We start from the raw sequence: 19,448 nt of genomic DNA, 5'->3' as shown, positions 1-19,448 counted from the left end.
TCTCTCAGTGAATTTCAAACATAGATTTAACCACAAACACCAGGGAGATTTTCCAACGCATCGTAAAGAAGGGAACCTATTGGATGGGTAAAAATAAAAAATATACAGTAAATCCCCTTTGAGCATGGTGAAGTTATTAATTACACTTTGGATGGTGTATCAATACTCCCAGTCACTACAAAGATACAGGCATCCTTTCAAACTCAGTTCCCGGAGAGGAAGGAAACCACCCAATGGTGACTTTAAAACAATTACAGTTTAATGACTGTTACAGGAGCAAACTGATGATGGATCAACAATATTGTAGTTACTCCACAATAATAACCTAATTGTGTTATTTTTTGGGCAAATCCAATACAACACATTACTGAGTACCACTCTCCATATTTTCAAGATTAGTGTTGGCTGCCTCATGTTATGGGTATGCTTGTAATCATTAAGGACTGGGGAGATTTTCATGATAAAAAATACATGGAATGGAGATAAGCACAGGGAAAATCCTAGAGGAAAACCTGGTTCAGTCTACTTTCCACCAGAGACTGTGAGATTAATTCACCTTTCAGCAAAAACACAATGCCAAATTTACAGTTTTGACTTAAATCTGCTTGAAAAAAAAACTTCAAAATGGTTGTCAAGCAATGATCAACAACCAATTTGACAGAGCTTGAAGAATTTTGAAAAGAATAATGGGCAAATGTTGCACAATCCAGGTGTGGGAAGCTCTTAGAGACTCACAGCTGTAATCACTGCCAAAGGACTGCTACAAAGTATTGACTCAGTGGTGTGAATATTTGAGATATTTCTGTATTTCATTTTCAATACATTTGCAAACATTTGAAAAAAAATACATTTTCACTTTTTCATTATGGGCTATTGTGTGTAGATGGGCGACACAACAAATATATTTAATACATTTTGAATTCAGGCTGTATACGAGTATATGAAAACTTTCTCAAGGCACTGTATGTTGTTTGTTGACATTACATACAGAAGTTATTGGAGACACCTTCTGAAATATCTTGTTGCTAATGTCTTTGTTTTTTGTCTACTTATCAGTTTGTTATGTACAAAACTAATGAATGAACAACTTTTGATTCTGACTAAGCCTGACTAAGCCCCTAATTGTATGGTGGCAATGAGATATTACTGTGGAAAACCCAGATAATGAAACATCTCACATCAGACTGATTTCTAAATATAGAATTGCTTCCTGATTCTGTCTCCCATCCACCAAAAAGTCTAGTTGACTAAAATCAATCTTAGGAAACAACATTGATTCAGAAAGGAATACAAATGCTGTCACGGTTGTCGTAGGAAGGAGCGGACCAAAGTGCAGCGTGTGTGTCGTTCCACATTTTATTTTCACTGTGAAACTAAGCAATACATACACATAACTAAATAACAAAAACAACAAACCGTGACGCAGAGGTGAAACATACACTAACTCAAAATCAATCTCTTTGGGAAAAACACCTACTTAAGTATGATCTCCAATTAGAGACAACGATGACCAGCTGCCTCTAATTGGAGATCATCCCAAACAAACACAAAACTAGAACATCACAACATAGAAAAACTAAACTAGAAAACCCCCCTGTCACGCCCTGACCTACTCTACCATAGAAAATAACAGCTTTCTATGGTCAAGACGTGACAAATGCCCTTTCTTGGGTTTGAATTTGATTTTTTTTTATCCCTGCTTGTCTCACTATTTACTTTTCTTCACTTTTATCTAATAGTCAGGAGTTTCAGACTTTGTTTTTGACAACAGGGTGGGATGTGGGTTTTAAAGCTTCGGATTGAAATTCACAATCCCCTGGCATGTGGTGACAATAACGCTTGAAATAATGGAAGAGCTAGACGTTGCTCTTGATGGGGAGACTTATTTTAGAAAACATTTCCCTGTCAAAGATTGGGCCTTCTACTGAAGGAAATTTGTCATACCTCCCTACTGTAGCAGCCACCCACACAAACACTTTAATAAATACATATAACACTAAAGTTAAAAGCATTATTGAAAAAAGAAAAGTGGCAAATATACTTCCCCAAATATCTCCAAATGTTTTGGTTGAAATAGTCAGTTAAGTATGTTTAGAGTCTTTAAAAAGTTTTGGTATTACACCTGTAGGGTTACCCTAAAATGAAATACTGATTATAAGTGTGATAGGATTGCTAATTTGCCAAGACTCCAAGCAAACATCCCCTAGCTGATTGCTGGTGTAACTGAATGCTAATTAGGATTGGGCAGTATCCAGATGTTCATACCGTCATACCATTTCTGTACTATACCGGGGTATACGGTATTACCGGAAGTGCACACAAGGCAAACTATTTTAAAAATATATATAATTTCGGCCCCAGGGCAGTAGTGGAAAAAGTACACAATTGTGATACTTGTGTAAAAGTATTGATACCTTAATAGAAAGTTACTCAAGTAAAAGTTAAATTCACCCATGTAAAATACTACTTCAGTAAAAGTAAAAAAATATTTGGTTCTAAATATACTTAAGTATCAAAAGTAGATGTAATTGCCAACATTTACTTCAGTATCAAAAGTAAAAGAAAGTATAAATCACTTCAAATTCCTTGTATTAAGCAAAGCTGACGGCACCATTTTAATGTTTTTCAAATTTAAGGATATCCAGGGGCACACTCCAACACTCAGACATAATCTACAAATTATGCATTTGTGTTTAGTGAGTCCGCCAGATCAGAGGCAGTAGGGATGACCACGTATTCTCTTGATACGTGTGTGAATTGAAACATTTTCCTGTCCTACTCAGTATTCAAAATGTAACGAGTACTTTCAGGTGTCAGGGAAAATGTATGGAGTAAAATTTAGATTATTTTCTTTAGGAATGTAGTGAAGTAGAAGTAAAAGTTGTAAAACATTTTTTTTTAGTAAAGTAAAGTACAGATACCCCAAAACACTACTTAAATAGTACTTCAAATTATTTTTACTTAAGTACTTTACACCACTGCACAAGGGACCTTGATCAGGAGGAGCTTGAATGTCTCTGCTGTTAATCTTGACATCTAGCCACTTAGCTAGCAAGTTAGCAAACCAGATGCATAGCTGGAGCCCTGAGAAAGATATAATATACTCAACTGACCCCTCCCCGGATGTTGTGTTAAACACTCTACAACAAAGCTTGCTTAGTGTCCAACAAGTTTTCTCTGCCCTTAACCTTGTTCTGAACACCTCCAAAACAAAGGTCATGTGGTTTGGTAAGAAGAATGCCCCTCTCCCCACTGGTGTGATTACTACCTCTGAGGGTTTAGAGCTTGAGGTAAACACCTCATACAAGTACTTGGGAGTATGGCCAGAGGGTACACTGTCCTTCTCTCAGCACATATCAAAGCTGCAGGCTAAGGTTAAATCTAGACTTAGTTTCCTCTATTGTAATCGCTCCTCTTTCACCCCTGCTGCCAAACTAACCCTGATTCAGATGACCATCCTACCCATGCTAGACTATGGAGACGTAAACTACAAAAAGTTCTGGGACACTGTAAAGTCAATGGAGAATAAGAGCACTTCCTCCCAGCTGCCCACTGCACTGAGGCTTGGAAACACTGTCACCACCGATAAAGCCACGATAATTGACAATTTCAATAAGCATTTATCTACGGCTGGCCATGCTTTCCACCTGGCCACCCCTACCCTGGTCAACAGCCCTGCACCCCCCACAGCAACTTGCCCAAGCCTCCCCCATTTCTCTTTCACCCAAATCCAGATAGCTGATGTTCTGAAAGGGCGGCCAAATCTGGATCCTACAAATCAGCAGGGCTAGACAATCTGGACCCTCTCTTTCTAAAATTATCATCCGAAATTGTTGCAACTCCTATTACTAGCCTGTTCAACCCCTCTTTCGTATCGTCTGAGATCCCCAAAGATTGGAAAGCTGCCGCGGTCATCCCCCTCTTCAAAGGGGGAGACACTCTAGACCCAAACTGCTACAGACCTATCTCTATCCTACCTTGCCTTTCTAAGGTCTTCGAAAGCCAAGTTAACAAACAGATCACCGACTATTTTGAATCCCACTGTACCTTCTCCGCTATGCAATCTGGTTTCCGAGCTGGTCATGGGTACACCTCAGCCACGCTCAAGGTCCTAAACGACATCATAACCACCATCAATAAGAGACATTACTCTGCAGCCGTATTCATCGACCTGGCCAAGGCTTTCGACTCTGTCAATCACCACATTCTTATTGGCAGACTTGACAGCCTTGGTTTCTCAAATGATTGCCTCGCCTGGTTTACCAACTACTTCTCTGATAGAGTTCAGTGTGTCAAATCGGAGGGCCTGTTGTCCGGACCTCTGGCAGTCTCTATGGGTGTGCCACAGGATTCAATTCTCGGGCCGACTCTCTTCTCTGTATACATCAATGATGTCGCTCTTGCTGCTGGTGATTCTCTGATCCACCTCTACGCAGACGATATCATTCTGTATACTTCTGGCCCTTCGTTGGACACTGTGTTAACTAACCTCCAGACAAGCTTCAATGCCATACAACTCTCCATCCGTGGCCTCCAACTGCTCTTAAATGCAAGTAAAACGAAATGCATGCTCTTCAACCGATCGCTACCAGCACCTGCCCGCTCGTCCAGCTATTCTGGACGGTTCTGACTTAGAATTTGTGGACATCTATAAATACCTAGGTGTCTGGTTAGACTGTAAACTGTCCTTCCAGACTCACATTAAGCATCTCCAATCCAAAATTAAATCTAGAATCGCAACAAAGCATCCTTCACTCATGCTGCCAAACATACCCTCGTAAAACTGACTATCCTACCGATCCTTGACTTCGGCGACGTCATTTACAAAATTGCCTCCAACACTCTACTCAGCAAATTGGATGCTCCAGCAGGTATATTTCACTGATCACCCCCAAAGCCAATTCCTCCTTTGGCCACCTTTCCTTCCAGTTCTCTGCTGCCAATGACTGGAACGAATTGCAAAAATCACTGAAGCTGGAGACTCATATCTCCCTCACTAACTTTAAGCACCAGCTGTCAGTGCAGCTCACAGATCACTGCACCTGTACATAGCCCATCTGTAAATAGCCTATCCAACTACCTCATCCCCATAGTGTTATTTATTGTGGCTCCTTTGCAACCCAGTATCTCTACTTGCACATTCATCTTCTGCACATCTATCACTCCAGTGTTTAATTACTAAATTCTAATTATTTCACCACTATGGCCTATTTATTGCCTTACCTCCCTTATCTTACCTCATTTGCACACTGTATATAGACTTTTTTTTTTACCTATTGTGTTATTGACTGTATGTTTGTTTATTCCATGTGTAACTCTGTGTTGTTGTTTGTGTCGCACTGCTTTGCTTTATCTTGGCCAGGTTGCAGTTGTAAATGAGAACTTGTTCTCAACTAGCCTACCTGGTTAAATAAAAGTGAAATAAAAATAATATTTGTTTTTTTTTAAATGTAGATCGGCAGGTAAGGGTGATCTCGAGCGGCTAGATGTTTTTTACCATTCGGCCATCAGATGTGCCACCAATGCTCCTTATAAGACACATCCCTGAACTCTATACTCCTCTGTAAACTGGTCCTCTCTGTATACCCGTCGCAAGACCCACTGGTTGATGCTTATTCATAAAACCCTCTTAGGCCTCAGTCCCCTCTATCTGAGATACCTACTGCAGCCCTCATCCTCCACATACAACACCCGTTCTGCCAGTCACATTCTGTTAAAGGTCCCCAAAGCACACACATCCCTGGGTCGCTCCTCTTTTCAGTTTGCTGCAGCTAGCGACTGGAACGAGCTGCAAAAAACACTCAAACTGGACAGTTTTATCTCGATCTCTTCATTCAAATACTCAATCATGGACACTCTTACTGACATTTGTGTCTGCTTCGCGTGATGTATTGTTGTCTCTACCTTCTTGCCCTTTGTGCTGTTGTCTGTGCCCAACAATGTTTGTACCATGTTTTGTGCTGCTACCATGTTGTGCTGCTGCCATGTTGTGTTTCTACCACGTTGTTGTCATGTTGTGTTGCTACCATGCTGTGTTTTCTTGTGTTGCTGCCATGCTATGTTGTTGTCTTATGTCTCTCTTTATGTAGTGTTGTGGTGTTTCTCTTGTCGTGATGTGTGTTTTTTCCTATATTTGTATTTATTTTTTTATATTTTTTATACCCACGCATGAGGCTTTTTGCCTTTTGGTAGGCCGTCATTGTAAATAAGAATTTGTTCTTAACTGACTTGCCTAGTTAAATAAAGGTTAAATAAAATTAAAATGTATTGAAAATCATACAGTCGGTATCTTTAAATACCCCGGTATACGGTATAAATGGTGTATCGCTCAAGCCTAAAGCTAATCAGACACTACGCTAGCGGATTAGCATCCAAATAAGAGGCTCACTAAAGCCCCTTGTGTAAATGACACCAAATTACTGCAGCACTGATATATTGGCATTCCTCTTAGTCCCTCAGCACCTTTTCTCTCCTCACCTGCCGATTGGCTAACGTTAATTCTCTGGATACAAATAGGACTGGTGGGATTATCAAAGCTTGTCAGCAATCGACTACTTTTTTTCTACCTATCAAATACCTCCTCGTTGGACATCAGTTGCTCAGCTCGAGTGCTTGTGTAACATTAATCAAACCCACTTAGGATTCAAACTCATACATGAGCACAAGCACTCGATAATCAAGTTATCCTACCTAATCGGCTGAGGATGTTGCCATTCACAATGAGTGGTACAATCTTCAGATTTTCTACAGTAAAGAAAAAATAAGTATGTCAATGTAGCAACCTAATTTTGCTACAAGACAACTTTTCCCTATTTGGGATTCAGACGCTCACTTTCCCTCACACAAATAATAATTTACCATGACCCACTATGCCAATGACAGTGGTGCCTGAACACAGGTAATGCATTTTTGATCATTTTACCTATTTTGTTGTGGTCGTTATCCTTCATGATTTTCTGGTAGCACTCAAACTGGGCGGTCACAATCTTTTTCCTGGTGACGTCTGTGTCATGGTAGACATTCACCACTACGTGCTCCTGGGTCTCGTTCACCTCTGGGCTAGCCACAACAAAGATCTACAAGTAAGAGAACCCAGTGCATTACATAACATAACACATAACATCACATGGCATCACATGACAGAATAAATATAGAATATCCAAGGGAACAGTATCAAGTTAATAGCAGAAAATAATATGAATCATATAAATGCAAAGCTTAAGTGAAATTAATAAACATTCATTTAACATTTTTGCTAATCACAAAATAAAAAAGGCCTCATTCATATTTGATAGAAGTCATCTTAAGCTAAATTAACTGGATTGTATATAGATTGTCATCTCCATCATTAGTTTATTGACTCATTTGGCTGTAAGCAAATAGCTAAACAACAGTATATTTTTAAAATGTGTCTACACCCAGGGTTGTGTCTGAGTTCTATATTTGAACTCCACGGGGGACCGATTAAAACGCTCAGTCACCATATCCTCATTTAGGACACAGGAAGAGGCAGTAATGTAGAGCAGAGCGACTCCCTTTAAATCCATATGAGCTCCATGGAAAATTAAACAAAGTCAATGGTGTACAAAGACATGTCAAACCACCCAATGTGAACCCAAATACTATGGGGCAATGTTAAATTGCAAGTCTTAACAAAATGTCATGCCAAAATAACAAAATTGTGGGTGTACTGGGTGGGCAGATCAACAAAATCCTATTGCTGAATCATTAGGTGATCACTGGACGCAAAAGCAGGATACACTGCTTTGTATTCAATGATTTTAAGTTTGTCCTGCTCTTTTTTTGAACAGATCAGTCCCCCAGAGAGGGATAAATTGATGGGGACAATAGTGACAAGATTCAATGAACAAGTTAATGCATGTTTACCTACCAGTGTCTGGACCTATATGCCATCATATTGACCCCTTGCCAATCTCACATGCACTTTATTGAATATTCATCAATATAAATGTTCACCAAAGTTAGAGATTTTCTGCATAGAGAATTCACTAGATTTAAAAAAAGATACAAACACCAATTGATGTTCCCAACAAACGGTGGCGTTCTATTACTGAGCATGCCTTTTAGAAATGTAAACATACACAGTATCTTATTTTTTTTATATATCTTTTTTTCACCTTTATTTATCTTATACGATATGAACCCACTAATGAGACAGTAGACATGAAAAGAGCATTTCTCTGTGCTTATATGGCCCTGCACATATGTGTGTGCGTGCGTATGTGTGTGTGTGTGTGTGTGTGAGGGACAGAGAAAGCGACAGAAACACAGACAGACACAGAGAGAAAGAAAAAGAGAGAGTAAAGAGAGTCAATTCTTACATCAGTGGGAGTGCACAGCAGGAGACAGATGACCATCCAACACCAGCCGAAACCGTCCATCTTCTTTTTCGGCATGTCAGACGATCCACTCTTTAATGGCTATCGAGCTGCTAAGAGGAAAAAAGCCCATTCAAATACAGATCCACATTTTCTCACTACAGCAATCAACATCATCCCTCCATCTCCATCCCTCTTTCATCACTCATTCCCTCCCATATGAAGATGCACACCCATTTGCTGCTCTCTACCTAAATCCAATGCAATCGAATGAGCACCTTCATGAGATTATTTCCAACCACGGACATCACATCGGCTCCTTAGTGCAGCTGTGGGCTGTGCTGTGCCATCACCAGTATTTATGGCAACAGAGCATGCACCTGCACTCCAGTTCAGTTCAAATTGGCCAGTGTGGATAGTAGCGAGGTCAACACAATCCCGGAGGATGACCAGAGGAGACTGGGGAGAGTGAAGAAACACCTGATCTGTAATATGTTCAGACGTTACAGACTCGGAGGCGTATTTCTTGTACAACTGCCATTTGCTCCTCTTGATGTAGTCCTGATGTTTTTGTATATTGTAAATATATAAACAGTAAAATGCATTTACTACTCCAAACAATCTTTGAGAAAAGTCTTTATGTTACTCTATTTGTATTTTGAAATTCACATAGATCATTTGCATATTAATTACATTTTGAAATTCCCAATGCAATTCCCAACGCAATTCCCAATGCAGACACAATGCAGACACGATGCTTTGTCAGGTGGATCAGAACACAGCGTCTTGGATGCTATATCAATCAGCATCTAGGCGCGTCGCCCTGACACGTTGTTTGGACCGGACATCCTACGTACTGCACACTTAATGTAAGTGTTGTAGAATTGGGCCTTGTCAGGGCCACAAAAGACTATATTAAAAGTTGCATGGTAATGCTTTGAGGTTGCAGCATGGCTGGTGCATAGTTTAAGAGACAAAATTCAAACGTTCACATGCCCCTCGGGTCAAACAAAAGATGAGGGAATTTCAATCTTAACCAAGTGTGGGTGCCAGGAAGAAATGTCTGTGCAAACGTCTGCGCTGGATTCAGAGTCTAATGCATAGACCCGAGGGGAGCCCATCTAGCACTAATAATCCATCCGATTAACAAGACATAGATGTACAGATATGTTTGCAGAGTCAGAGTTCTGTATGATGCATTGGCTGAACCTTGCAGTAATGTTGCTAGCTGTTAGCCGGAAACAGACTTTTCTAGTGAAACAGTAGGGAAGAGTGACCATTGTGTATACAACTGTTATATCACAATATGTTAGCTAAATATGTCTGTTTAGCCTCAAGTGCTATGGGAAGGGAGATGTGCTATACTTGAGTGGTAGGGTTAAATGAGCAGAAATACCATTAATGGCCTATAGGAGTAGGACATTTTTCTACTTCAAGTTGCATGGCTAATTTTACTAAACTGTAATGCAATTGACCCAGTATAATAGGAAATATAACTGAGAGAAAATTGCTGTTTGTATTCAAGAACTGCTGTTTGTATTCAAGAACATCCAGCAAACAATTCAATGTCTTTGTTCACAATACGATGCTCAATAGACTCGGTGTGCACAGAAAGAAAATCATTTTTATAAAGAATTCACAACAAAAATATATCAAGGCCTACTTCCGATTCAAAGCCTAACAAACATGGTCATGGGAAACTTCACTTTATCCTGAGCTGCGCTATCTACTATTCTAGAGAACCTAAATCCAAGCCAGGGGAATGGATGCCCACCTCCCAAGTCTGCTAGGAATTAAAACGCCATTACACCAGGGAAATGCTGGAACTGGGATTGTAAAAAAATATGCCTAAGTGCAAATTGGAAACAGACAGGAAACTATCAGCTGCACTGTCACACACTAATGGTCCTCTGTGCCAAATCCCCCAGCTGTATTGGAAGGGCTGACTCCAACCTTTTACAAACTGAGACTAGAGCCAAGGATGGATCTGTCCAATGATAATATAAAACATACATTACAGATGTTTAATTTATTGATTTTATTTCACCTTTATTTAACCAGGTAGGCCAGTTGAGAACAAGGTCCCATTTACAACTGCGACCTGGCCAAGATAAAGCAAAGCAGTGTGACAAAAACAACAACACAGAGTTAAACATAAACAAACGTACAGTCAATAACACAATACAAAAATCTATGTACAGGGTGTGCAAATGTAGAAGAGTAGGGAGGTAAGGCAATAAATAGGCCATAGAGGCAAAATAATTACAATTCAGAATTAACACTGAAATGATAGATGTGCAGATGATGATGTGCAAGTAGAGATTCTGGGGTGCAAAAGAGCAAGAGGGTAAGTAATAATATGGGGATGAGGTAGTTGGGTGTGCTATCTACAGATTGGCTGTGTACCGGTACAGTGATTGGTAAGCTGCTCTGACAGGTGATGCTGAAAGTGAGAGAGGGAGATATAAGACTCCAGCTTCAGTGATTTTTGTAATTCGTTCTTGTCATTGGCAGCAGAGAACTGGAAGGAAAGGCGGCCAAAGGAAGTGTTGGCTTTGGGGATGACCAGTGAAATATACCTGCTGGAGCACGTGCTACGGGTTGTGTTGCTATGGTGACCAGTGAGCTGAGATAATGCGAGGCTTTACCGAGCAAAGACTAAAAGTTGACCTGGAGCCAGTGGGTTTGGCGATGAACATGAAGTGAGGGCCAGCCAACGAGAGCATACAGGTCGCAGTGGTGGGTAGTATATGGGGCTTTGGTGACAAAATGGATGGCACTGTGATAGACTACATCCAGTTTGCTGAGTAGAGTGTTGGAGGCAATTTTGTAAATGACATCGCCGAAGTTAAGGATCTGTAGGATAGTCAGTTTTACGAGGGAATGTTTGGCAGCATGAGTGAAGGAGGCTTTGTTGTGAAATAGGAAGCCGATTCTAGATTGAATTTTGTATTGGAGATGCTTAATGTGAGTCTGGAAGGAGAGATTACAGTCTAACCAGACACCTAGGTATTTGTCGTTGTCCACATATTCTAAGTCAAAACCGTCCAGAGTAGTGATGCTAGTCGGGTGGGAGGGTGCAGGCAGTAATTGGTTGAAGCATGCACTTATTTTTGCTAGCATTTAAAAGCAGTTGGAGGCCACGGAAGGAGTGTTGCATGGCGTTGAACTCGTTTGGAGGTTTGTTAGCAGTGTCCAAAGAAGGGCCAGATGTATACAGAATGGCGTCGTCTGCGTAGAGGTGGATCAGAGAATCACCAGCAGCAAGAGCAACATCATTGATATATACAGAGAAAATGGTCGACCCAGGAATTGAACCCTGTGGCACCCCCATAGAGACTGCCAGAGGTCCGGACAACAGGCCCTCCGATTTGACACACTGAACTCAATCTGAGGTTACAGAATGCATCCATGGTTTACTTGGATTAGATTCAGATATGCAGTGCTACTTCATGATACACATCTCTGAGGGTAAAACTTGGCAAAAATGCCCGCTGGGGTATAGACTGAGAGGTTTGCAGAAACATGTTATCTAATCAGCAAACCAGCTTAAGACACCAAGAGTGAAATGCTTAGCTTTATGTCAAAGACAATAATCTGCAAAAGCCATTTGGAGGATTAAATCATTGTTGGACATTCTAAATAAATATTCAGTTGTCGTATGTTTTCAAGATGAATGACCATGATTTTTTTTATTGTTGGGGGTTTTACAATATCAATTTCAACTCATATTTTCATTTTATATAACATGTACCCGTTAGCCGCCACTCAAAATAAAAACTAAAGTAAGACATACATACAGAGAAACTATCATATTAATCAAACATGATTTTGTAATAATAAAATTGGTATGTAAAGAAAAATAAACAAAAAGAGGTAGGCCTACACCCCCAACTCCCCATCCCATTCCCCCCACATCCCCCCAACCTCCCAACCCGGACTCCAACAATTCTAACAATATATCCCTTTGTAAGACATTCAAAGGACTGTTTGAGATTGACAAGAGGGATACATTTGGCACCAATTTAGAATGATGACCCTTTTGGTCCCACTTTAAATGACTTTCAGCTTATAAAGGCTTACAGAAAGTCTTCATAATGCCTTCCTAAGCATTACATACATGTGTTACAAAGCATCTACAACCATATGTCATGCTTTTTAAAGCGTTCATAAATGTGCCATACCTGTGTGACATAATCACCAATGTCAAATGTGACATAACCCACTATGTTGAATATGACATAAACATGTGCTTTATAAATGGTGACATGTTGTGCTACAAGATGACATAGGCTCTAAAGTAAGGGTGGGCAACTCCAGTCCTCGAGGGCCTGATTGGTGTCACACTTTTTCTCCATCCCTAGCAAACACAGCTGATTAATCAAATTGCATTCTAACCTGAAGATCATGATTAGGTGATTATTGGAGAGGTGTGTTAGCTGGGACTGAGGCAAAACTGTGATGCCCACCCCTGCTCTAAAGAGAAGTCATGTTAGTCACATTACACCAGGCACCAATTACCTTGATGAAAGTCCCCAACATCAGGAAATTGAAAGTGGCTGGGCCCAGTCAGGTCTTTGACACAACAATATAACTAGCCATACCGCAGGGTGCTGGGCCCAGTCAGGTCTTTGACACAACAATATAACTAGCCATACCGCAGGGTGCTGGGCCCAGTCAGGTCTTTGACACAACAATATAACTAGCCATACCGCAGGGTGCTGGGCCCAGTCAGGTCTTTGACACAACAATATAACTAGCCATACCGCAGGGTGCTGGGCCCAGTCAGGTCTTTGACATAACAAGCCATACCATGGGATGCTGGGCCCAGTCATATTCACTCACTCCACCACTGAAAGGTCAGCCACAAAATGTTGGCACCATTGTAACAGGTTGTAATCAAGCCCTGGTCTCCAGTATGAGAACAGAAAGGGTATACATTACATGGTGCGGTAGTCTCAGGTTGGACTACTCCAAATCATCTCAGCTCTGACACACACACACACACACACACACACACACACACACACACACGCACACACACACGCACACACACACGCACGCACGCACGCACGCACGCACGCACGCACACACGCACACACACACACACGCGCGCGCGCGCGTTGCAGGTCCATCAATCCATCTAAATACCTCTCACACCCTACAGTAATATGTGGATCATGAGAACATTCATAAATCAGCAGACAGTTTTTAACCAATTTATTCACGTCCTGTAATACTTTCTTTGAATTGAGACACCTTCGGTCATTCATAACACATCCATAAATACTTTATATCACATGACACTGTACTTACTTTAAAGTCAGATATCTTTGGTCATTCATAACACATACAGTATCAGTCAAAAGTTTGGACACACCTACTCATTTCAGGGTTTTTCTTATTTTTTTTTTTACTATTTTCTACATTGTAGAAATAATGAAATAAGACAATATGGAATCATGTAGTAACCAAAAATCAAGAGTAGCCACCCTTTGCCTTGATGACAGCTTTGCACACTCTTGCACACAATTAGGCCCCCCCAAAACATACTGATTTTAAAGGGCCCTACCAACGTTTTTTTGGCTGTGCATGATTGCACTTGAGAGTATGTCATCCTGCAGCACAGCATTTTGGGTCAAGTTGAGGTCAGGTCCAATATTGGCTGGGCACCCATGAGGGAAAGAGGTTGGGCCATCTTAGAAAGGGTTTAGAGTAATGGAATGTGTACAATTTATCCAAAGTGACTGGTGTTATCCCACCATCCTGGTGTTGCAATGCTCTACCAAGATGCATAACAGGGTTATAAATGCTTTGTGAAGCCTCAATTTAATATGATTTCTAAAGCCTTTATTAAGCGGTGCATATGCCACCCTTTATAAAGAACAGGTTTATGTCATATTTGACATAGTGGGTTATGTCACATTTGACAATGGTGGTTATGTCACACAGTTACTCCACATTTATGAACCCTTTATAGAGCATGACATATGGTCACAGATGCATTGTAACACATTTATGTAGCTCTTACGGAGGCTTTATGAAGCATTTATGAGTTGAATGTAATTTGAAGCGGGACCAGGCTAGGTCCACCAATTTTTCACATTTGTCTATTTTCTTTATCAGAAATGATTGGTTATGGGTACCTTCATGTGTTTGTAAAATATTACTGTTCTCAGATTTTTTATTAATAGATTTTAGTGTATCCATTGCTACGCATAATAGAATGTTCAAATCCTGATTATTTGACTGTGATATGTGGGTGTCTCACCTAGCTATTTTAAGATGAATGCACTTACTGTAAATCGCTCTGGATTAGAGCATCTGCTAAATGACTAAAATGTTAAATGACTATGTTTTACATACAGATCTCATTACACTGTATTAAGTAATTTTTTTAAAACATTTTAAAAATATTGATAAATAATAGAGGTATTTATTAATAATCTAGTTATTTGTTACATTTGACTGTGGAAAATCTAGCAGTACTACTTATTTCTCTGAATGTGAGGTGGATATATAGCATTTTGCAAATAAAACATGATTATTTGTGTCTCTGAAATTAAACCATCAAGTGATAAACAGTAAATGCTCGAGTGTTAAATTTAACACTGGTCCAGTATCTATACGGGTCCACACTTCTCAGTGTTAAATTAACACACTGCTTAGTGTAAAGCCTTATTTGTATTTTTCCCAGTGCCTTGACTTTCGATGGTATGGAAGAGTTACCCCCCATGACTGTATTTGTTAGTGAAAGAGACATGGTTGTTGCGTTGGTCAATTTTCAGTCCTGTGTCCTTCACCAAGTGTGATCTTAAACTAATATGTCATCTTTAAAATTAAATAACAATAAAACAAGTATTTAATTAGGCCTTATTTTGGGGGCCTAGTTTTCAGGCATGAAACTCACACTATAATGGCTTGCAAAGTGATGTGTAAATCCTATTGGAATTCAGCCAGAGTGGGATATCCAACTTTTGAAATTTTATTCACAAAGCAGGGGTGGGGAACCTTTTTGCCATCAAGGACCATTTAGATATTTATAAATTCATTTGGGAGCCATATTAGGCTATTTTCTGCTTTATTAATGTTTTAATGTGACTTTAATCACTGACAGTAGTTTTTCAGTTTATATATGACTTGTATGATGTTTCTTGTGTCCTTGAGTATTTAGAAAAGTGCTAGTCTAATTTCAATAAATATTAGTATTGGCAATTATGTTGTTGTTGTTTTTATGATTACTTGTTGAATCTCACCTCTAATGCGATGACTGAAACTGCTTATTTTTGACGAGGTGTTTGATGTCAGCTGGCTGTGAAGATGACGCAACTCGCAGCTGGTTTTCCAGGTTTTCCCAGGTTCCAGTCAGTCTTGAGCGGAATCAAGTCTTTGCAAGAGTCAGTTTGGAAAAGAACTGCTCACAGCAGTAGGTCGTCCCGAACACAGATGCAAATTTAAGTGCATGTCTCCTCAGAACAGAAAAATGCTCATTGCTAACGTACATTTTGTAGAACTCAAGGAGAGGGAGGTTGTTGTACCTGGCTTTGAACCCGTCATTGTTATGCAGCTCAATGACTTCGTGTTGTAGGCCATCCGGCACATCCGCTGGTTCGACGATAAACGGGGCTGCAAATATGTTCAACTCCAGTTGTTTACTTTTCACATCCTTAAACCGCTCACAAAATGCCTTCGCGAGCTTTCCACACTTACCGGCATATTCCGACGTAATTTCAGGCTCTTGTCCTTGCAGAGTAGGAAAATGCACTGTGTTACCCCTTTCTAGTTGGACTTGCCACAGCTTTAATTTCGCTTCGAACGATTTCACGTTTGATCTAAGAAGCTGGTTTGGCCAAGTATCAGACAGATACTTAATTATGTCCACCATGAAGGCCAAATCACACATCCACTTGTCATCACTCAGTTCCGCGACAGGTTTCCCCTTCATCTCCATGAATTGTTTTACTTCATCCTTCAGTCACTGCTCAACCATGGCACCTCACAGTGGTAAACCAGATCACCATACTCCGATTCAAGATCACTCAATAGCTCCAGAAATTGGCAGTTGCTCAGCCCTTTGCTTTTGATAAAATTGATGGTCGACACTACAGTTGCCATTACGTTGTTCGGCTTCAGGGACCGTGCACACAGACTTTCTTGAAGTATGATGCAGTTGCATACAGTTAAATCACTTGGATCAAGACTGAGACAACTCATTTCTTTTTTCAGTAATGCAGTTAACCCCTTTTTCAAGCCAACTATGGCTGGTGCTCCATCTGAAGTACGGCCACTTAATTTTTCAAACCGTAGCTCAAATATGCTCATGGCCGAGACAAGTCTCTCAAACTAGTTCTCATCTCTGGTCGTGCCATTCATGGCTTCCAAAAACAGCAATTCCTCCCTTGTGCCAAACTCAGCGGTAATCCCACGCACAAAAATGGCAAATTGGGCCGTATTTGTGATGTCAGTCGTATCATCACATGACAAAGAGAAAAAAATCTAAATTTCTTGCAGAGTCCTTCAATGTTTTTTCTATATCTTGTGCCATGCCACTTATCCGCTCCGTGACGGTTCTTCGAGACAAACGGACACTTTGGAACAATTTAACTTTCTCCTTCCAAATGAGACTTTAGTTTCTTTGCAATTAGCTCGCTCACCACAAAACTTGCTTGCATAACATTTTACCCATCTAAACAAGGTTTCGTAAAGGTGGCTTGTTGGGCACCCAAACCCCGCTGAAGAGCAACGACTTTATCCACACTAAGTTGTTATTGCAACTCATTCAGTTAAGCATGTTTTAAACTGTAATGATGCTCCAAATTTGCCTTTTTCATTACTGCAAGTGCATTGTTCAGGGGCAGAAAGACAGATTTTTACGTTGTTAGCTCGGGGATTCGATCTAGCAGCCTTTCAGTTACTGGCCCAACGCTCTAACCACTAGGCTACCTGCCACCCCGATGAATGTCAATGCTGGGGTTCTTTTACACAGATGAGTGTTAATCTAACACTTACAGAGATAATGTAACACCTGAATTACCAATAGACACTAGGTAACACTGGCCAAATTGCTGTGTAGATTTTAAACAAATACATGTATGTCATAGAACAAACCCTGCTGTGATTAGATAGTGAAAAACACACCAATCTCTTTCATAACTTTAAACAATAAAATATAATTTACCAACATTTCTGAAAGTGGATATACAGCATAGCATTTTGGAATGAAACTCTTCCAGCACAACTCACAGGAAGAAGTGTCTGTAAAAGTGTTTTTGGAGGACCACCCTATCCCACCCTCTCCTGTCCTAATACACATAATGCTCCCGTGAATCTTGTTGCTATGGACTACAGCTATTATTTACGATGGAAATAGCCACAATATCCTATGTCTGGGGCCGCACGCTATAAGAAAAATGGAGGAACACTTAAAACATATATTACCTCCTAAGTGACCTACAGTTCATAGAGATCAAGAAGAGAGAACTCCGCTTATCATATAGCTCTGATTTTTGGACAGGACAAGATACCACAAATGACTCATTCAATAGGGTGAAATGAGCATTGCAGGTAGAATTGTATTTTAACATAACAAAACAGATATGATTATTTTATCACGTGGAGTAGCCAATCATGCCCTCTCCATCCACTACATTTTTAGCTACAACAGAACGTTTTCTCTTTCTGAACGCAGCCCACGGCTAAGCTAAGCAGGTATCAGGTCAGTTATTGATCTATTTGGGTAATACAACTTTTAGCGTTGTTTAGACACATCTGTGGAGGGGGAAGACAGTGGGTGGTCTTCTAAAAGCCATACATCAGAGTAGTAGGGAGGGAAGAGGTTAGTCACGGGGCCTTTGTAACAAGAACAACATTACTTCTTCTACATCTGAAGGCCGAGAGAGATCCCTGGGAAATATGAAGAACAGCTGTGAGTTCTCGCCTGCCACAACAAGCGAACTAAGGAGCCAGCGAGTGAGCAGTCTTGGCTTATCAACTCCATTGTCCGTTGATGCAGTTGTGTGTTGTAAACATCCTACTGCCCGCACAGGATGTTTGCACCCCATCCTTCCCAAGTTTCTTTGTATGGCATTTAGAGAAGCAATTTATTTCCCTTTTTAGAGAATGCTCAAACATTGCAGTCTTTTTCTCACAATATGACCTGCTGCGATTACACTTATCGTTCGATAGCACGCCAGATGCAGACCAATCGCAAGGACACAACCGTAAACATTGGACAATACAATGTTTACATAATTCCCATCACTGTTTAAGAATTCAAATAACAAAAGGCTACTGAAGCACCTAGATAAGAGCAGTGTGTGTGTGTGTATCTGTAAACCAAAAAAAAAACAGTCAAAATATTGAAGTTGCTTATCTTTCTTTGTAGAAGCATGCAGTATTCAGCACCGTGGGTGTATTTTATAATTCCCATATTTCAAAACGACTTCACCATTCACAAGTTTGAACATTGAGTTCAACAACTGTGTAGGGAGGATCCTTGGAGAGACAAGGAGGCCATTGTCCCATTTCTTAAGGTCATTGTTGCAGTCAACATGCAGCTTTAAAACATTATACTAGTGGCAGATGTCACCTGGGAGCCAAGGGAGGACAGTCTGACTTTTGGCTTCTTTTGGGCCTGGAGTAACCCAGATTAAACCTTCTCCTGGGCCCGTATTCATAAAGCGCCTCAGAGTAGGAGTGTAGATCTAGGATCAGGCCATCCCTGTTCATTCATTATAATCTAAAAGGCATAACTGAACTGAGATCAGCACCGGTACTCTGAGACGCTTTATGAATACAGGTTCAGGACAAAAAAAACACTCATTACAGAAGCTCAATGGAGAATAGATTATCCGCTTTTCCTTCACTGTATTACAAAGTGAAGGGGCACCTTCTCTTTGACACAAGCATGGACCTTGATGAAAAAGTCCCTTCATTTTCCCTGATAGTGTGCAGGTGAATGACTTATGGCACTCTTTCCTATACAAGATACAGCATGTGCCAGGGCAGTTATTCAAGGAAACAGGTGGCTGAGTGCATAGGCATTATCAGCTGTAACCATGAAACACTTTTCTACGGACCGACATAAGGATTCCAGGTGACAAATGATGT

General features: G+C 40.4%; 1 protein-coding gene across 3 annotated transcripts in view; it reads right to left on the bottom strand.

Annotated features, from left to right (window-relative positions):
• LOC106581932 (calcitonin gene-related peptide type 1 receptor) overlaps nt 1-19,448 on the bottom strand; it is a 58,802-nt gene that overhangs the window by 22,109 nt on the left and 17,245 nt on the right. The window contains exons 1-3 of one of the 3 annotated variants that reach the window (XM_014164441.2): nt 8,618-8,747; nt 8,343-8,449; nt 6,923-7,076 (exon numbers count right to left, since the gene is read on the bottom strand). In XM_014164441.2, coding sequence (XP_014019916.1) covers nt 6,923-7,076; nt 8,343-8,417 — 229 coding nt within the window. In that variant the 5' untranslated portion in view covers nt 8,418-8,449; nt 8,618-8,747. Of the gene's footprint in view, nt 1-6,922; nt 7,077-8,342; nt 8,453-8,617; nt 8,748-19,448 lie in introns of those variants that run through there. The other 2 variants (XM_014164440.2, XM_014164439.2) reach the window with 2 other exon arrangements.

This window comes from Salmo salar, chromosome ssa21 (genome assembly GCF_905237065.1).
Source record: "Salmo salar chromosome ssa21, Ssal_v3.1, whole genome shotgun sequence".
NCBI classification, from domain to species: domain Eukaryota; kingdom Metazoa; phylum Chordata; class Actinopteri; order Salmoniformes; family Salmonidae; genus Salmo; species Salmo salar.
The sequence above is the reverse complement of the archived record's forward strand: the minus strand, read 5'-3'. Positions and strand labels throughout refer to the sequence as shown.